At 32.5% G+C, this 18,328-nt stretch overlaps 1 protein-coding gene across 21 annotated transcripts in view; it reads right to left on the bottom strand.

Annotated features, from left to right (window-relative positions):
• The window catches only part of BAZ2B (bromodomain adjacent to zinc finger domain 2B), a 381,759-nt gene that overhangs the window by 63,920 nt on the left and 299,511 nt on the right, over positions 1-18,328 (bottom strand). For 13 of the 21 annotated variants that reach the window (XM_088021659.1, XM_088021666.1, XM_088021670.1 and 10 more), the window contains 8 exons: positions 15,369-15,579; positions 9,718-9,810; positions 9,541-9,602; positions 5,627-5,692; positions 3,885-3,950; positions 2,464-2,508; positions 2,189-2,221; positions 894-959 (listed from right to left, as the gene is read on the bottom strand). In XM_088021659.1, coding sequence (XP_087877785.1) covers positions 894-959; positions 2,189-2,221; positions 2,464-2,508; positions 3,885-3,950; positions 5,627-5,692; positions 9,541-9,602; positions 9,718-9,810; positions 15,369-15,579 — 642 coding nt within the window. The remainder of the gene's footprint in view (positions 1-893; positions 960-2,188; positions 2,222-2,463; positions 2,509-3,884; positions 3,951-5,626; positions 5,693-9,540; positions 9,603-9,717; positions 9,811-15,368; positions 15,580-18,328) is intronic. The other 8 variants (XM_088021662.1, XM_088021667.1, XM_088021673.1 and 5 more) reach the window with 2 other exon arrangements.

Below are 18,328 nucleotides of genomic sequence, written 5' to 3'. Positions count from 1 at the left end.
ACTGTTATTTTTATTGATTCTCATTTATTAAATGTTTATCTCAGTTGATAATCTTATAATCCTAGGAGGTAAGTATCACTATCTCAATTTAAAAGAAGAAATAACCTTTAACTAACTAGAATTTAAATAAAAATTTGAAACAAAAAAACAGAAGGAGAGGAGGGAAGGAAGAAGGAAGGAAGAAGGAAGAAGGAAGGAAGAAAGGAAAAAAGGAAGGAAGAAAGGAAGAAAGAAGCAATTGAGCCTGAAGAGGTAAAGCAAGTTGGTTCAGAGTCAGTATGGGAATTCTGAGTCTCTCACACTCCATTGCCCTGGATATCATGGCCATACCTCTATTCAACTGCTTCTAATACACAGTGCATTCCTTTGTAATATATATATTTTAACCTTTAATTGCTTTCTATTACATTCCAAATAAGCTCATTTTGACTTATTTCAATAATTTCCTTATTCTGAATTATCTGTTAAAAGTCTATTTTAAGGAAAGTACTTAAGCCCAATTTTACAAATAGAACAGTAAAGAATAATTCTGAAGGGAGGAGTCCATGTTTGGACTGACTGGTGTTTCAGTTAGGACACACAGGACTTGTTTAGGCATGCTGTAATATTAATTTTGTGAAACTCTAGTTACAGTAATAAATAACTACTTTTATCCAAGCAAATACCATTCACTACATTTAAAAAAGATAATTAAAATCTCAGCCAAGAAAATTAACACATAGATTGGAATTGTTCCTACATTCTTTTATGTTCTAACAGTTATTACTTTTAATATTTGGCTTGCTTGTGAAAGCCAGTGAACCATGACAAACCTATACTATGAAAAATTTACATTTAGAAAAACCAATGCTTTAGGAAAAAATACTAATATTTTTCTAGAAACATGCACTTACTTCTGCTTTTTTACGAGCTTCCATAGCTTTCATAAGCATCATATGTTGTCTCCTTCTCTCTCGTTCCTATTAAGCCAGATAAAATTAGGAAAATAACTATAATTATAGTTTGATTTTGAAATGGAAAAACAAAACAAAACAAAACTCAGTATAGCATGTTTAGCATTTATAGACAAGTCACAGTAAATACTAAATATAAGACAAGAATGGCCAGTCTGTGCATGTTTTAGTTCAGGTTTAGAAAGCAAATACAAGAACAATCAAAAGCAAAAAGGTAAAGCAATGAACATGGAGACAGTGTAAACAGAAGCATACAAGATTTACTTATGGTCAGTTGTGATGCTCCTTCAAAAGCTGGCAGAACAAAAAGCATAATGGTTGGCTGGAACAGGTCAGTTACCTTACATCTGCTATTAGAAAAACCACAAATATGTACTATAGGCCAATTAAGCTAAAGGTTGTATTGTTCTTGAATTTTTAGATCAGGCAGAAATTGATTTATAATCACTTTTACTTCATGGTTTTAGAATTAAGTTATTTTTATTTCAAGCATGCTATCGTTTTGTAAATTCAATAGGCCACCAACAAATTAGAAAGATTTTTTTTTAAGAGCTTTTATACCAATTTAAACTAGTCGTGGTTCACAAACCAACACCAATGAAATGGGATATTCCTATTTACTGATGTCTGCCACTTGATGCACTATTTAAGACCATAAAAGCTGCACCATGGGCTAATGAATGGAATCTAAAACGCACAGTATGAAAATAAGGTAAGCACTAGTTTTGATCATGTCATTTTATTTTAAAATAAAAAAATCACAGTTATATCTAATGAATTCATTTTGTTTAAATGTATTTGGTCCCCCCAAAGGGATATTTCTAAAATTATTTCCAAAATTTTGTCTATAAAACCAGAATATATTTCATATTCTCTCATCAACCTAACTCAAAATTCCCATTGTATTCAATGGCAGTTTTGCACCTAGAATGATGGGAGAATATGGGTCATTATTATGTCTAATGGTACAGTGATCCAACTTTCATTGTGACATCAGTAATGTAAATTTTTAGACAGCAGCCTTATATGAGGCTTGCAAAATTCAATTCGCAATCTTGGAGCTGTATCATACTTCTTTACGGACAGACAAGCAGATGTATGCAATGCACTGTGCTGTAAAGCCATGCAGCAGTATGTAATATGACAGCAGCCAGTGCTACACTGTATGCATTGCTATGACAACCATATCACAACCAAATCACAATGCGGTGTTAGATGTACAAAAATAAACATACCCATACCATATCTAGTCTATGCCTCTCCAACTCCTGGTAGAAAGAGTTGGCACAACATTATGAAACAGAAATCACAGAGTCATGAAACCAATTTTTAACCCCCCAAAGACACCAATACCAAAGCAAGACAATAAACCATAAGATGAAGGAAAAACTTAAGCAGGAATTACTTTGGAAACTTTTAAGAAAACATTTTGAAGATTTTCCCCAAAATAGATTTAAGAAAAATTATAAAATGTACATTTCAACAATTGTATAACTATATGTATACAGACCTGATGCTTCAGAAGAACAGCTTGTTGTCTTCTCATTTCTTTTTCCTTAAAAATAAGAAACTCTTAATATATAATTCTTAGGGAAGATTTAGAACATAGTACAAGTATTAAAAGTTCCTTTTCTGAGACTCTATAATCTTCCATTAGGTCGAGCCACATGGAATTGCATATATTTGATCATTTTTTACTTATATGGTGGCAATTTCATATGCTCCTACTTAATACAGACAGATTAGACGATAGTAGCAAGGATCTTATTCAGTAGCCATTTAAACTTAAAATTCAATAACCTAATAGCATATTTCAATGGCACATTCACTGAACTGACTAGCTAAACGGTCAGAGCATATCGGATACAACTGATACATGTATCTTCAAAATTATTTGAATACATTATATAGAGCAACCCTCAAATCCAGCTAATTAGAACTCTCTCCACTCTGAACATAAATTCCCAAATACACTATATTGTACCTTAACAGCATCCATACATTTCTGTACACTATCTATGAATGAAAGTAACAACAGACTGAGATCAGCATAAGTTTTTCATGCTCAGCTCTAATTCAAGAGCACTACCCAAAGGGGTAGGCTTAATGCAAGCAATTCTACAAATGTCATCAATTTAAATATTCTTATAAAGATAAAAATCTAGATGATATTAAGGGAAGTGATGAAAAGGGGTAGAAATCTAAAGAAAAAAGTAAGACAGTCAATGTAGAAAAGGTAATTAACAGTTCCCTGGCTTTACAGGATATAATTGTGTCTGTTTCCAAAATCAGCAGGATCACTCAGCTGCCCTCTTTCAGTAATTAATTATGAGAAAAAGTGGAAGGTGAGGGGTAGAATGTGTGTGTGTGGTTAGGGGGTCCAACTCTAATGCTTCATGACAGAAAATCAAAACCAAAACTTTACAATAATTAACAATGGCTAATTTTATTATTGGCAAATAACAATTTGCTCAAGTTAGGTTTTTGTTTCTGTAGGCTCTTCATTTTTTAATAATTAAGACAGTTGCTGGACATTAACCAAGATAAAGTTATAATCTAAGTAGAGAATCAGATTTGGGACACAATTTGAAACATAAACATCAACAACACAAAATAGCTTTGGGAAGATCATTCTGATTCAGCAAAACTATATACAGGTATTATGCAATAGTTTGCATTTCTGATTTGATGTTTGCTACTTAAAGAGCTCAAATCATCACATAAAACCCATATAATGAAATTTAAAAAAACATATACATACGATATACATACAATAAAAGCACACATTATACACATGTATCTGTGCTAAACATTTTTTTAAGATAATCATTTTGAGGAGAGCTATTTTTTTTTCATATAATTGATACTGGTGTAACATCACACAGTTTTTATTTTTGAAAAATAAAAACTCTGGTTCTCATCTAAACTAACCTTTATTCGTTTCTCGGCCTCCAATAATTTGGCATTTGCTGCTTCTTCCTTCTTTTTCTTTTTAGCCTGTGCATGCAAAACAGGTCTCAAAGTCATGCAACAGCACCACTACAACTTGAAAATAATCTCAGACTTGAAAATGGAGCTACATGTCTCACAAGGTACAAAACAATATGTAACATATACGTAGACAATTACAGATTTCCCTCCAGTTAACATTATATTTAACATACTAATTTCATTTTTAATGTATAGATTAGCATGAAGATATACAAAAGTTCTTAAGTGCATAAGAGTGTGTCAGGTTTTCCTCTTCAATCTCTGTTAAAAGTCTGAAATAACTGAGAGTTATTGTCATTTTAACTCAAAACTTAATTAGAAAAAAACTGATTTTGTGGAATGTATTATCTTTTTTTCTGATTTTTAAAAGTAAAATACAATCATTGTTGAAAATTTAGAAAATGGGGTGGATTTTAACCGATAAAAGTTATTTAATGAATAAAACAGTAACACATTAAAAATGCACGAGTCCACTTTATTTGAAATTTCTTTTTTAACACTTGAAATTTGAGATAAAGAAATCCATTACTCAGATGATTTAAATGAAACATTAAATTTCATTTTCTCTAGCTGTACAATGTGGTTAATTAAAGGCTTTTTTTTTAAGTAAACATATTTCATGAAGTACATTTTGAATATCAAGATATGATATCAAACTTGAGCTTCATAATCTTAAAGTCTTTATCTAGTAGTTTGATGACCATCCAGTAATTATTGTCAGTTTACTTTAAGATAGGCATATTTTCTATTTGGTGGGTTTTAAAATTAATTTGAAGTGGATAAGGAAATATGTGTATATTTCTGCACAGAAAAAAAACTGTAATAGAAAATCTCAGCTATCTGGAGTCCTCAAGGAATTGTTTTATATGGCAATGGTTTCCTGAATAGCTGAGAGGTTATAATAATTTTAAACATTAAAGGTTTATTTTCACAGTTTTGGATGAAAATAATTTTGAGACATATGCCTGGTCAGACATAGTACACTTAACACAATTTGGCTTTTTCTTGATGACTCAGGGCCATTGTTCTGAACATCAATTATTATACTACACAGTTCGATAGAGTAATGTATTTTGGCCATTAAGGTGTTGAAAATTGTTTGCTATTCAACTATAAAATTACACACTCTTGCTAGGCTTTTGAATTCCTATATATGCGGGTTGGAGTTTTTCTGCATTTTCCCTTGCTGTCTTTTGGCTATTACTTTTGCTGTTGCCAATATATGCCCTCTAGCCCTATTCCAGTAGCTTCAGGGAAGAGGGGTATATTAGAAACCAGAAAACCAAGCTAGTTAAACTGTTTCTACACTGAAAATTTACTTTACTTTTATAATGTTTTATTTCTAAATTGAAAGTAAATATGTGACTATAAGTCCTAATGAGTTTTCTAAAAGTAAAGAACATGAGTTTTCGCACAGGAACTTTCTGACAACTATACTGGCTGCTCAGAGGTTTCCTCTTTTTCTGTTTTGTCTTATTTTCTGCGTTTTTACTGTTAGGATTAGATTAGCTTGCTAAGTAAGGTTCAGATAAGGTCTTATTCTATGCGTTACATTTAAAGAGAATTTCTGATGAACATATTAATTTGTATGAGTGAGAGATCATGTCGGTAAAATTTTTATTTTTGTAGACCTTAAGATATATGACTAATTACTTTAATTATATCAAATTTAAGAGTTCTACCTCTAGAATTTGCTGGGCTCGAAGTTCTTTTTCCATTCTGATTTGTTGAATTCTTTTAATTTTTTCCTGTAGAAAAAATAATGATAATTTAAGACAATAAACTAAATAGATAGGTGAAAAGTATTTAAGTGGAATCAAATGATATAAGTACACGTTTACCAAAGGTTGCCCATGCTGGATATAAAACTTAATGATTTAGCTTAACATCATATATACATTCATGTCTTAAATTAATATGATTTCATAAAATTTCTCAAAACAATTTGTGAAGTATAAATGCTAAATAAGTATATAGAAACCAGGTCAACCAAGGTAATTAAACTCATTTAGCCTGTATGCAAATACAAGCAATATCTAATTTGAGATAAATATAGGTCAGAATAATAGGAAAAAATAGTACCTCAGGAGTCAGAAAACTGAAGGCTCATCCTGAGTTACTGTCATTCATGGCATGATCTTGAACAAATAACTACTCTTGTCTAAAATAGGTGCTTGTCCTTTACTTACTGTTATGATGAAATTAAAATGCTTAAAAAGTATAGAGTGCCATGCAACTGTAATAATTATCAACAATTTCCATACCATAATTTATTTCACATAGTGAATAACATGATAACATGGCATTACTTTTAATGACTACAATAAGCCAAATTCAGAAGTAATCTAATATTATTTAAAAGTAGATTAATTATTGGGGCGCCTGGGTGGCTCAGTTGGTTAAGCATCTGACTTCAGCTCAGGTCATGATCTCAAGGTCCTGGAATGGAGCCCCGAGTGGGGCTCCCTTCTCAGCGGGGAACCTGCTTCTCCTTCTCCCTGTCCCTTCTGCTCGCACTCTCTAATAAATAAATAAATAAATAAAAATGGATTGATTACAATTTAACATTCTAGGGAATGATTCACATGACATACTAGGTATTCACATTGCCTAAACTGAACATAATAGTTATTGTTTCAGAATTTAATGATCATGTAAAGTTTGATAAGAACTTTACATGTGATTTTTTAAAATGCAATATGCTATAAGTACACTGTTAACAATTTCATGTTCATAAATCCCCTTGAAATTCCCAGATTGGCACTGATGAGAATACATAGTTTAAAAAACAAAAACGAAAACAAAACCTACCCAAATTGTTCCACTTGCAAATTGCACTTGTCCTAGGATTTCTAGGACCAACACATTTCGTACTACTTTCTATTACAGTACCCACCCCAATCTCCAGATGCTGGTGCACGTTTTAAAGCTATGCTTAGTGTTTTAAAACTTATTCCTTTTTCCCCCCACACTAATGTTATTGATTCCCTGCAGGGCTCTAGTGCAGGAAAATGAGATTTCTGAAATTACTGTTCTGATTTTAGAAGACTGATACCATTCTATAATTTTGTTTTTGGTGATCCTACTTAGTATTGAAAATATTAATTATAGCTTGCCAAACATAAAAATCCAAGTGTATCTTTTATTTCATTTCAAAATCTTAGAGAAGGCTGTACTTGATCCACATTTGATATATTTATTTAGATTAGAACTTGAGACCTACGTAAAGCACATTTGTGATTTAATTTTTCTGCTCTTGTTAACCATAAAGTTATAAGGTGGTATGTTCTCAAGTCAGCAAAAGTCATTCATTCTTCTCTTAAGCACAGAGATAGGTATAGAATCTTGGACTTAAGTACAATCAGTCAGAACTTTATCTTAGCTGTCCAAGTGATTCATATATATGTACACATATTTGGTAGTGCTGTCATTGATATTAGCAGAGATAAACCTTTTTCATAAATTATAATATTGGGTCACCTTATAATATTGAGTACCCGAGCACTGAACTGGGCACTTTACATAAAATATCTTATTGATCCTTTAAAAAACAACATGGGAGTTGAAGTTATCTTTTTTTTTAACCTAAAAGAAAACTGAAGTTCCTGGAGGGTATATATTTTGCTTAAAGTCAAATACTAAGTACAGAGAAGACCTGGTTAGATTCCAATGCTTTTGCTCCATTTGCTTCATAATAATGCTGCTGGAAGCCTCCAGAAAATTGCTTTGAGGACTATATGGTGACATTTTAGGCCTACTAGGTGGAAAAAATAATCCAGAGGATGAGAAAACCTTGCTAGACTTTGATTCACTTTGTTGGCAACAAGGAATAAGTCAAATGGTATTACAAGACTACCTTCAGACAAATATCGATGAATATCTAATATCAGTTCATTTGTATTACTGTTGCTGGAACCTTGGGACCCCAATGCTTTGTTTGATGAGCGGCAAAAACTATGTAGGCTTAGGGTGTAGCCACTTCAAGAGTTTAGGATCACAAAGCTGACCTTTCAGTGCGGATGGGATTTGATGGGTCTCTAGCCATCAGGAAATAGGCTAAGCCATAAAAAAATAGTATTTCACTTAAAATGAAATATAAACTATTTTTACATATATATGTAATATATAGTAAATATAATATTTTAATAAATGTATTTATGAGACTACATATTTTTAAGTCAATCTTATAGTGTCTTTAGCAGTCACAATCAACAAACTAAGGAAAGAATTCAAGTTTACAATTGACTACATTAAATTACAGTAAGGGAGTACACCATATAGTTTGGTGTTTTTATATCTTTTAAAAAGTGAGCATTTGTTTTGTGCTAGGCATTGTGATAGACATTTTACATTCACGACCTCATTAAATCGTTAGCTAATGCAGTTATTTTCTTTTACCATGGAGGAAACAGAGACACAGAGGTTAAATAACTCATCTAAGGTCACAAAATATTAAGCAGCAGAGAACATATTCAACCTCAGCTCCTTGACTACAGACCAAGTTCTGGTTCCCCATTGCCCATCAACTCTCCCTAATTCCACTGCCTTAGCCAAAACTGGAAGGAACCTTGGAAAGAGCCACATCACAACCAGCCCAACCCATTTATTTAGCAGCTATTTATACAGTAACACAATTTACTTCATTTCATACTCAGAAATAACTACTTGCTGTTAAAAAATTTAAACAAATTGTAGTTTCCCCCATTTCCTTTCTGCTTTAATGGTTATGTGAATATGTGGAGATGGCAGAGTAGTTCACACACTCCCATCTTAAATGAAGTTGAAGATCTTGTCATGTAATGCTTTACCTATAAAAATTTAAAAATCACTTCATTTACCTATCCTTAATTTTGAAAACTACATAGGGGAAAGATATTGTAGACATCAGATAGAATGAATGCTGGATACGTTGAAGAAGTGCTTTCTTGTTTTTTTTTTTTGTAGTAGTAATTTTTAAGCATTCAGAAACAGTGGGAACAAACCCTATTCTATATAACTTCAGTTTAACTTTTTACTCATATTTTATGTTTCATTACAACTGGCTTTTCCTACTAAAATATGAACATTCAAGCAATAGCCTTCATTTACTGATACACTACTTTAAAAAGTTTGAAAGTTGTTCAAGATGTCCACTTATATTCAAACTCCATCAAGATATTAAAAATACTTAGATTTACTTTTTGGTATTCTCTAAAAACTTGGAAGTAGAAGGTCTGGTTCAAAAATGAGGTGAATTTTAGGGGCACGTGGGTGGCTTAGTTGGTTAAACATCTGCCTTCAGCTGAGGTCATGATCCCAGGGTCCTGGGCCCTGGGATAGAGTCCCGCTTTGGGCTCCCTGCAGGGAGCCTGCTTCTCCCTCACCCTCTGCCTGCACGCTCTTTCTCTCTCCCTCTCAAATAAATAAATAAAATCTTAAAAAGATGAGGTGAATTTTAGCTAATGCAAGAGGACAGCTTTCTAAGATACATTAACATTAATGTGAAATACTGTTATTTCAGAAATCAAAATGAAAATAACGTACATACATACATATACCAATAGAACCCTGATATAACACTTGTGTTTTAAAAATCAGTTGCAATGCATAAACGTACCTGTTGTTTCATAATCTTTATTTGTTCTTTTTGCTTTCTCTTCTCCTCAGCAGCCATTATTGCTATGGTGAAAAACCAAAGCACAGATATCATCAGCAAGGGAATGAAGAGGAGAAGCTTCTTATGAATTCCCCAATACTTACTCTTCATGTTTATGTTTGCATTTAAATCACCCACCTTGTTGTTTTTTGGCTTCTTTGGCAACTCGAGCCTGTTCCTGCTTTTGAAGTTTTCTCAAAAGCTTTATTTGCGCTGCTTGTCTGGCTATTTCTGAAACACACAAAATTTCAAGGAATACTATTAACAACTTTACATAACTGCTAACCTAAGAACAATAACTGTGTGAAACTGGTATCATCATGAAAGACATAATTTTTAAGAAAATTGCCTAAGGTTAGATACCAACTGGGAGAATGGTGTGGCAGAAAATCTCCTGTCCCTTTCCTGTAGAAACTGCCAAATCATTTCACCAAATATGACCCCATATACAGAACTACACAAAAATGATACTTCTTTTAATCCTCTTCATAGAGGTCAATCTAAGTATATTTTTTCACATTTCATGTAATCCCCACTTTGTAGGAAAATAGCAGCTAATATGCAAAAATAGTGATTTAGCTTCAGTCTTAAAAATAACAGAATATATAAAAAGGAAAAAGAACTCCAAATCGAACAAATATAAAGCCTCTAAAACTCAGTATCTCAATCAGCTATATAAGTGGTAAAGTTTTTGAATCCAGTGACATTTTCATTTATAAAGGAGATGATCTAAATCTCCTAAATAAAAAGAGTACAGAATGTCAGTGAGTTTCAAAGACAACCTAGTCCTTCAAGTTTTAAGGACAAATGTATGAAACCGGGACAGACTGACATAATTAAAATGGTCCCAACTGTTCATTCTTTCCTCTCTCCATGTAATTTGCAATGTGACTTTGCAGTTCCTCTCATCAAGAGGTAAAATATATTTTCTTGTTCCCTGATGCTGAGGTCAGCTGTGTGATCTTCCCTGGCCAACAGGATGTTAGCAGTTGTGATGCACATAGAAGTTTGAAAATATACCTGTACTCTCTCTATTTTTACTCTTGTCCCTTGCCCTTTACTATGAGGACATGTTTGGGCTAGGCTGCTGAAGGTTGGGACACGTGGAGTCAGTTGACTTCACATATGTGAACAAGTCCAGCCAAGATCAGCAGAGCTGCCGAATTTCCCTCCAACTGCTTCCATCCGTGCAACAATTAATACCTAGTGTTGTACATCACTCAAGTTTTGTGGTTGGCTGTTTCCCAGAATTACTGTGGCAGTAGGTAACTGATAATAGAAAGCATGTAATGTAATACTTTCTTCTGCTGGCAAACTTGGTCAGAATACTTTTAACTATAAAAGTGGTGTGTCATAGTATCACTCATAAAATACCGCCTTACATTAGACATTATTTTAAACTTCGTAGCAGATGAGTTTTAAGAAATTTATATATTATATTCAGTAATGAATATGACTGGCTAACACCTGAATTACTTGAGGGTGCTGGGTGGCTCAGTTGGTTAAGCGACTGCCTTCAGCTCAGGTCATGATCCTGGTGTCCTGGGATCGAGTCCCACATCAGGCTCCCGGCTCAGCGGGGAGCCTGCTTCTCCCTCTGACCTTCTCCCCTCTCATACTGTTTCTCTCTCTCTCTCTCTCTCTCAAATAAATAAATAAAATCTTAAAAAAACACCTGAATTACTTGAGCTTTACTAATAATTTCTGCCATTTATTAAACTTCTGTATTAAATTTACATGAACTTGTTTCATCTTCACAACAATCTTACGAGCTAGGTAACATTATGCCCAGTTTATAGATGAAATAACTAAGGCTCACAAAAGTTAAATAGCAAAGCCAAGATACAAACCCATGTCCTTCTGACTTCACAGTCTATATGCTACTAATTCTAAGAACTTTTAAGAAAAGTTGTATGCCTTGAGATTTTAGATAAGAACCTAACCCTATGTCCTTGTAATAGCTGAGGTGACCTTGGTTACTATGGCTTATTTTCTACCAACAAGTTTTTAAAAAAGGAGATGGGATGTAAAGAGTCTAATTTTATCTAGTAAACTGGAATTGTTAATGAAAGATGAAATGGAAGATGCTGCTAAAATATATCTCTAATCCTCCAATAATTTTCAACACTAGGTTATAAGCATCATCAAAAATTCCTAAGCCACATAAAAAGGATCTTCTGTTCACTAAATACCCTGGGAAATAAAAATCTATAAACGAGGTTGCAGAATCAGCAAACTCCAATAATAATACACCTGACGGATACTGTTCTCACCTATGACAGTACCAGACGACTATTTTTCTAACATTAAAGAACTGAAAGCTTTCACTGAACTCTACTATAAAGACCTAAGTCTACCTTAAAATATAAAGATGTGTCAAGTGGTTAAAAAAAATGTGACCTAGAAAATGTGGCATAGGTGTGATCTTTTGTTTCAAGCTAAACTGATGGTCTCAAACAGAAGTCTGGCTTATAATAAAGAAATGCTATATTTAGGTGTGTATTTGTGTATGAAAGTACTGGCCAACTTCAAGACCCACACAAGTACACAATAATTTTTATTTTTAAACCCTTAGGACAGAAAACCATTAAAAAGTTCAACCTATATCTTTTTACTTTAGCAAGGAGGATAAAACTCTTAATAATCATTAAAAATTCACATAGCTTAAACTTTACATTATGAGTAGTTGGAAAATGTTTTTAAAAGTTAGAAACACTATGGAGGAAGGAGAATGAGAAGATCTAGAAAATTCACTCACACTCTGAGAAATAAACTGCTCCCAACAGCTTCTCATTAATTTAGATTATGGTTGCTGAATACATTATCTATTATAACTAACTTTTGAAATATCAATTTTGAAAATATCTTTTATGGACTAAGAAATTACCTCTTTAAATTTCGAAGATAAAAGTCTATTTTTGAAATAGTTTACACACACGATTAGGGATATTTTAGATATACCACAGTTCTTTGATAGTAAGGTGCATTTTTAAACACAGTCTAAAATCAGAATGTGTCTGACAATTGGCAGCACTTTTCTTTCTTTGTGTACATCTTAAAATAATGGTGCATTGCAATGACTATAGCATCTCAGGTTCTACGATATATGAAATGGAAAGGTACTATCTGATATCTTAGAAAATTTAAGGTATTAATGGTATTGGCAAGTTTATTTATTAGGTTAAAAATCTTTTTCATATTGAAACCCTCTCAGATTCTTATATTTATTCTCTTGAGAAATTAGAGAGCTCTCATTTCATAATGCTTGGATGTACAAAGTTTGCATTTATTTTACTGTTCTGAACTTTTCTTCAAATTAAGTCTAATTTTTCAGTCTAGTTGAGGCCTAGTAGAATAATAATATATAACAGAAACTGCTAGAATCCCCTCAGATAACCCCCTCAAACTGTTAATGTAGAAGCCTTTTAGAAGTAAAAGGGGTGATAAAATGATTCATTCCTTTCTTCCCAAGAAAAAACATGCATATTTTACCATATATACTTCTAAATATTAATAATAATTATTTATTTACTGTTAAATATTTAACATTTATATACTTGTTGAGAAAAAACATATATACCTTATCAGGTCAAAGGTAAGAGAACTGGCAAAATGCAACATAACACAACAAGGGAGACCTATGTAAGGGAATACAAACCAAATTGAAATCTAGAGGGAGAAAAACATTTGGGTAAACTTAGTAATTAGCTTCTATATTGTTAAAAATAAAATTTAATTAATTTTGCAAATATAAAGTTACCATTTTAGATACTAAGTATTAATAGTATTTGTATTATATATGCATGATATGCGTGAAGAGCCCATGCTTTGGGTATCAGTTAATTTTAAGCTTTCTTATTTTAGGCAAACAATGTATACTCATCACTATTATACATTCATCAGAAGAGTCAGTGGATTATTGAAAATATTAATTTTAAAACTCATCATTTATGGCTGTATCTGTTAATAACTTTTTTTCAGCCTTCACTAGTAACTATTCAGGGGAGATGAAAGTCTTAACAGAAACCAAATCAAATAACATAAAAATTTCACAAATGGGCTGCCTGGCTGGCTTAGTTGGAAGAGCATGCAACTCTTGATCTTGGGGTTGTGAGTTTGAGCCTCACGTTGGGTGAGAGATCACTTAAATTAATAAATAAATAAACTAAAAAAAATTTCACTAACATACTACGGCAGAGAAAAACTTATATGACATTAAGTTATATGCCAGGCAGTTAATTTACATGCTATTAGTGGAAGTATGAATTAGTACAACTTTTTTTGGAGACAATATTTGCCTGCTATCTACCAAAATTGAAAATGCACATACACTTTGATTCAAAGATTCTATCTCTACAATTTTATACTATGGATAGCCATACCCATAGAAGGATATGAATAAATGTGTAATATCTGTTTATTGCAGGACTGTTTGTGATAGCAAAGATTGGGAAACAGCTCAAAAGATCATCACAAAACACTGATTAAATGAAGTATGGTAGAGCCATACATAGTGCATCACTTACTATTCAGCTATTAAATGCATAAGGTTGATTTTTAAGTGCAGATACAGAAAGATGTTCAAGATAAATTAAGTGGAAAAAAGCAAGCTGAATAGGATGTATAAGTTCATTTATTTATTTTAGAAGTGAAAAAGGATATATATATAATACAATATATTATACATGTGTATGTATAATATATTGTATCATATGACTGTGTGTGTGTATATAGGAGTATGTGTATACATTTCTGGATAGGTTTACAAAAAACTATTAATAATGATACCGCTTATGAGTGTCTTTTATTTTAAAGTGAGTGAGAATGAGTGTCTCTTTATTGTGAAGCATTCTGTTCTATGAGTTTTTGTTGTGGGTGTCTGTTTTATAATAAAAACAAAGCAGCAATAAAGAAGTCAGTATTATGATGGCTTTTTCTTCAGAAAAAAACCATGAGAAGAAGTAAAATCCTATTAGTCTTTTAAGTCAATTTTTATTATTAAACCTTTATTTTATATTGATATATATGTTTACATACATGCTTGTGACTATAAGACACCAACACATGTACAGCCTTAAGAGGCTTCACATTTATAACTGGTAACTCATAACAGAACTGTTTTATTTTAGTCGGCTTTCTCTGTGTCAGACATAGCATGGGAACTTCATGTTGATAATCTATGTGTAGTTTGGAGTTACAACACATTTGAGGTTATTATGAGCACTTTGTGCTCGATAAGTAACACTTTCTAGTGATCTTAAATACTTTTTGACTTAAATCTATTAGTTGGCCATTTTGAAAATATGTGTGATATATCCAGACTACAGAAGAACTCAAACTAAAAAGACTGGGGTTACTTACCAGTAATTGGAGTTCTCTAACTGAAAATTTACTCCACAGATCCACATATTTTGGAGTTATTCCCTTGTACCACCTCAAGGAATCGGGAGCTGTTAAAATGAGAATTTCCAGAATGTTGGCACAACCTTAAGGCATGTGCCAAGTGCTGGTTGATTCCCTTTCTGTGCAAGCCTTAAAAGCTTATCCCCCACCTTTGTAGTTCTGAACACATAGGGCATAATGTGTTTATGAGTATGGCTCTTGAAAGGAGCTTACCTAATCAAAGAACTCCAGTTACCAGTGGGATTTTATTTTCTCATTTTTATTCTAACAGAAATATCTACTTTTAGAAAGTGAGAGCAGTATCAATCATTCATAAGTCAAAAACATAAGAGATACAGACTTTTTTAGTATGATTATTACAGTGTTGTATATATTATATTTCTTACCTTGAGCTTGCAATTTTCTTAGCAATTTGGCATCTGTGTTATCTAGAAACTCAGCACTTCCCACATTTGGAGGTCGACCCTTCCGACGTCTCATCCTGGATTCCTCTCTCGCTCGTTGTCTGTCTGGATTTGGTGGTCTTCCTCTACGGCCTTCCATTGCCCTGATACGGGGAATGACATCCTCTTCTTTCAAAAGACACCACTGCATTCCCTTTTAATTAACATTTTATAGAAATAATATATTAAAACATAATAAACACAAGTGATCAACAGATCAGAAAATTCTAAGTCAATTCAGATATTTTGAAATTTATAAAAGCTAGTACAAATCTTAGGAATTTTATTTTTTAAATTAAATTTATAATTGTTCATTGCCTTTGGCGTATCTTTGGTATTCTTACTTTAATGACTTCAACATTAAATACATAGAGAGATCTGTATCTATAAACATATTTATAAACATATGTATCTATAAACACATGGAGATATATCAATCACCATTTCTGAACTATAATGACCACAAAGTTGGCAGGTATTTGAAAATATTAGTTGTGTGATGACAACCCTATAGATTGTTTTCATGTGTTATCAGTTCAACCAATCATGAAGCTATCCAAATAACAGACGGAAGTTTCTCTTTATAGAAATATTATAGCTAATAAATCAAGAAGGAATGTGTAAGTTAGAATATCAACACTTGTGCAATACCTGATGAATTTATGGATCTAAGCATTGAACTTGAATGGTTGGCAATCACCCAAATAGAGACAACTTGACAGACATCAGCCTCCTCATGGAGGTTCACTCCATCACCTATAAATTAATCTTGCCCCCCAACCAAATAAATCAAGCCTAGATTTGATTAAGGCTGGACCTATTTCTATGACTTTATAGGAAAAATAGGATAAGTATATGTTAAACTACACAGCAAAATCCAGTCTGTAGGAAATTCTACAAATTACCCAGTTTCTTCAACAAAGAAATTTTAAGAAGTTAAAAAAAAAAGCAACTGTAAGAATAATAAAGGAGCCTTAAAAGATGTATCAAATACATTTTATCTAGATATTGATTCAAATAAACTTCAGATAATTGTGATAACTAAGGAACAATTGAAACTGTGAACGATGCCCAACATTTGATGATATCCAGAAATTCTCATTTTAAAGTGTGATAATGGTACTCTTGTAGAAAACAAGAGTCCTTACCTTCTAGAGATACACATTGAAAATTTACAGATGAAATAAGATGTATTAGATTTGCTTTAGCAAATTATGGAAGAGTAGAAGTAGATGGAGGCATAAAACAATTGGCCAGATGATAATTTCTAAAGCTGATGATGGGGTACGTAGCATATATTATATATTTGAGATTTCTCATTGTAAGTCCCCCAACAGAAACACCTACACCAGCATAATTCTAGTGCATTATAGGAATAATCCTGCTCAGTGCATAGATACAATCTGAGTCTGGTTTTTATTATCCTCCATATGTCCAACAAAGCAAATACACTTATTTATTGTCCTTAGTAAATACGTTCAGATATAAGAAAGGCATCCTTTTAAAATAATCCGTCTAAAATAATTGTTTTATTATTTCTTACTTCCTTTTTATTGTTATGTTAATCACCATACATTACATCATTAGCTTTTTAAAAATAATTTTTATTGTTATGTTAATCACCATACATTACATCATTAGCTTTTGATGTAGTGTTTCATGATTATTTGCGTATAACACCCAGTGCTCCATGCAGAATGTGGCCTCTTTAATACCCATCACCAGGCTAACCCATACCCCCACCCCCCTCCCCTCTAGAACCCTCAGTTTGTTTCTCAGAGTCCATAGTCTCTCATGGTTCGTCTCCCCCTCCAATTTCCCCCCCTTCATTCTTCCTTCTTTTTTAAGAGAGAATTCCTTTAGTATGAAGGTTAAGGATTTTTAAAATATGCTTTTTTCTCAAAAGAATTTTAAACTAGGAATTTAGCTTGAACAACTGTAGGCAATTCTGCAACCAAAAATAATAAAAAGTTCTTGAGTTACATTTTAGGCCATGATTCCTAACCTGGGGCCAGGAGTCTATGAATATTTCATTCAAATAGGTACTAAAAATACAAATACTACTCTTGCTACCATAATGGATGATAGTTACTTCCCACATTCCAAGCACTGTGTTTGTTCTAGGCATTTTCAATACATTATATACTTTAATCTTCATAACAACTCTAACCAATAAGGTGAGTTTTATTGTTCCTACATTTCAACTGAGGGAATTCAGACCCAGTAAGGTTAAATAATTTCCTGAGGTACAGAGGCAACAAGGAACAGAACTGTATTTCGAAATTGGGACTACTCTAAAACCTGTGCTCTTAACCACTACATATTTGTTGTTGATTGTTACCAAGATGTTTTTATGCTTGATAAGTGACTGATCATAATATTCAGCCATGAAAGCATGGCCAAGATTATGTCACAGCAGGACTGTGTCAAAAAACCTAATGCATATAGTCTATATTTATATGTTTAAAATAATATCTACACTAACTCTTTTCAGTAATTCTCATGTGAAAAATAATTTTAAAAGTTAATTCTGAAGAAAGTAAAAATTTTTTCCTGAGATTTCAAAGGAATAGGAGCAATACTTCTACTAACTGTGCATTTTTATGCCACAAGCCACTAAGAAGGAAGCCATCAAAACAGTTTTATCTTCACCAGTATAGGAAGCTTTTGATTAGTTTAGGTTTTCATTTTTCTATTATGCTCTTAGGCACCAAGCAGCATGCATCACATAAATTGAAAAATATAAAAGTGACATTTGTGACACTTGGAGTAGGAGAGACTAAGAAAAGAGTATGTAAAGGAATCTGCATTCAGTTTTTAAAGTATCTTATTAATAATAAAGTAAACTTTAGCCAAGATTTAAAGGGTTTTATCAATTTATCTTTTTTATCCAGTTACCATCT

The sequence above is a fragment of the Eumetopias jubatus genome, unplaced genomic scaffold, assembly GCF_037043125.1.
Source record: "Eumetopias jubatus isolate StellerSeaLion01/CBP00866 unplaced genomic scaffold, mEumJub1_p1.0 scaffold_3, whole genome shotgun sequence".
Taxonomy (NCBI): domain Eukaryota; kingdom Metazoa; phylum Chordata; class Mammalia; order Carnivora; family Otariidae; genus Eumetopias; species Eumetopias jubatus.
The sequence above is the reverse complement of the archived record's forward strand: the minus strand, read 5'-3'. Positions and strand labels throughout refer to the sequence as shown.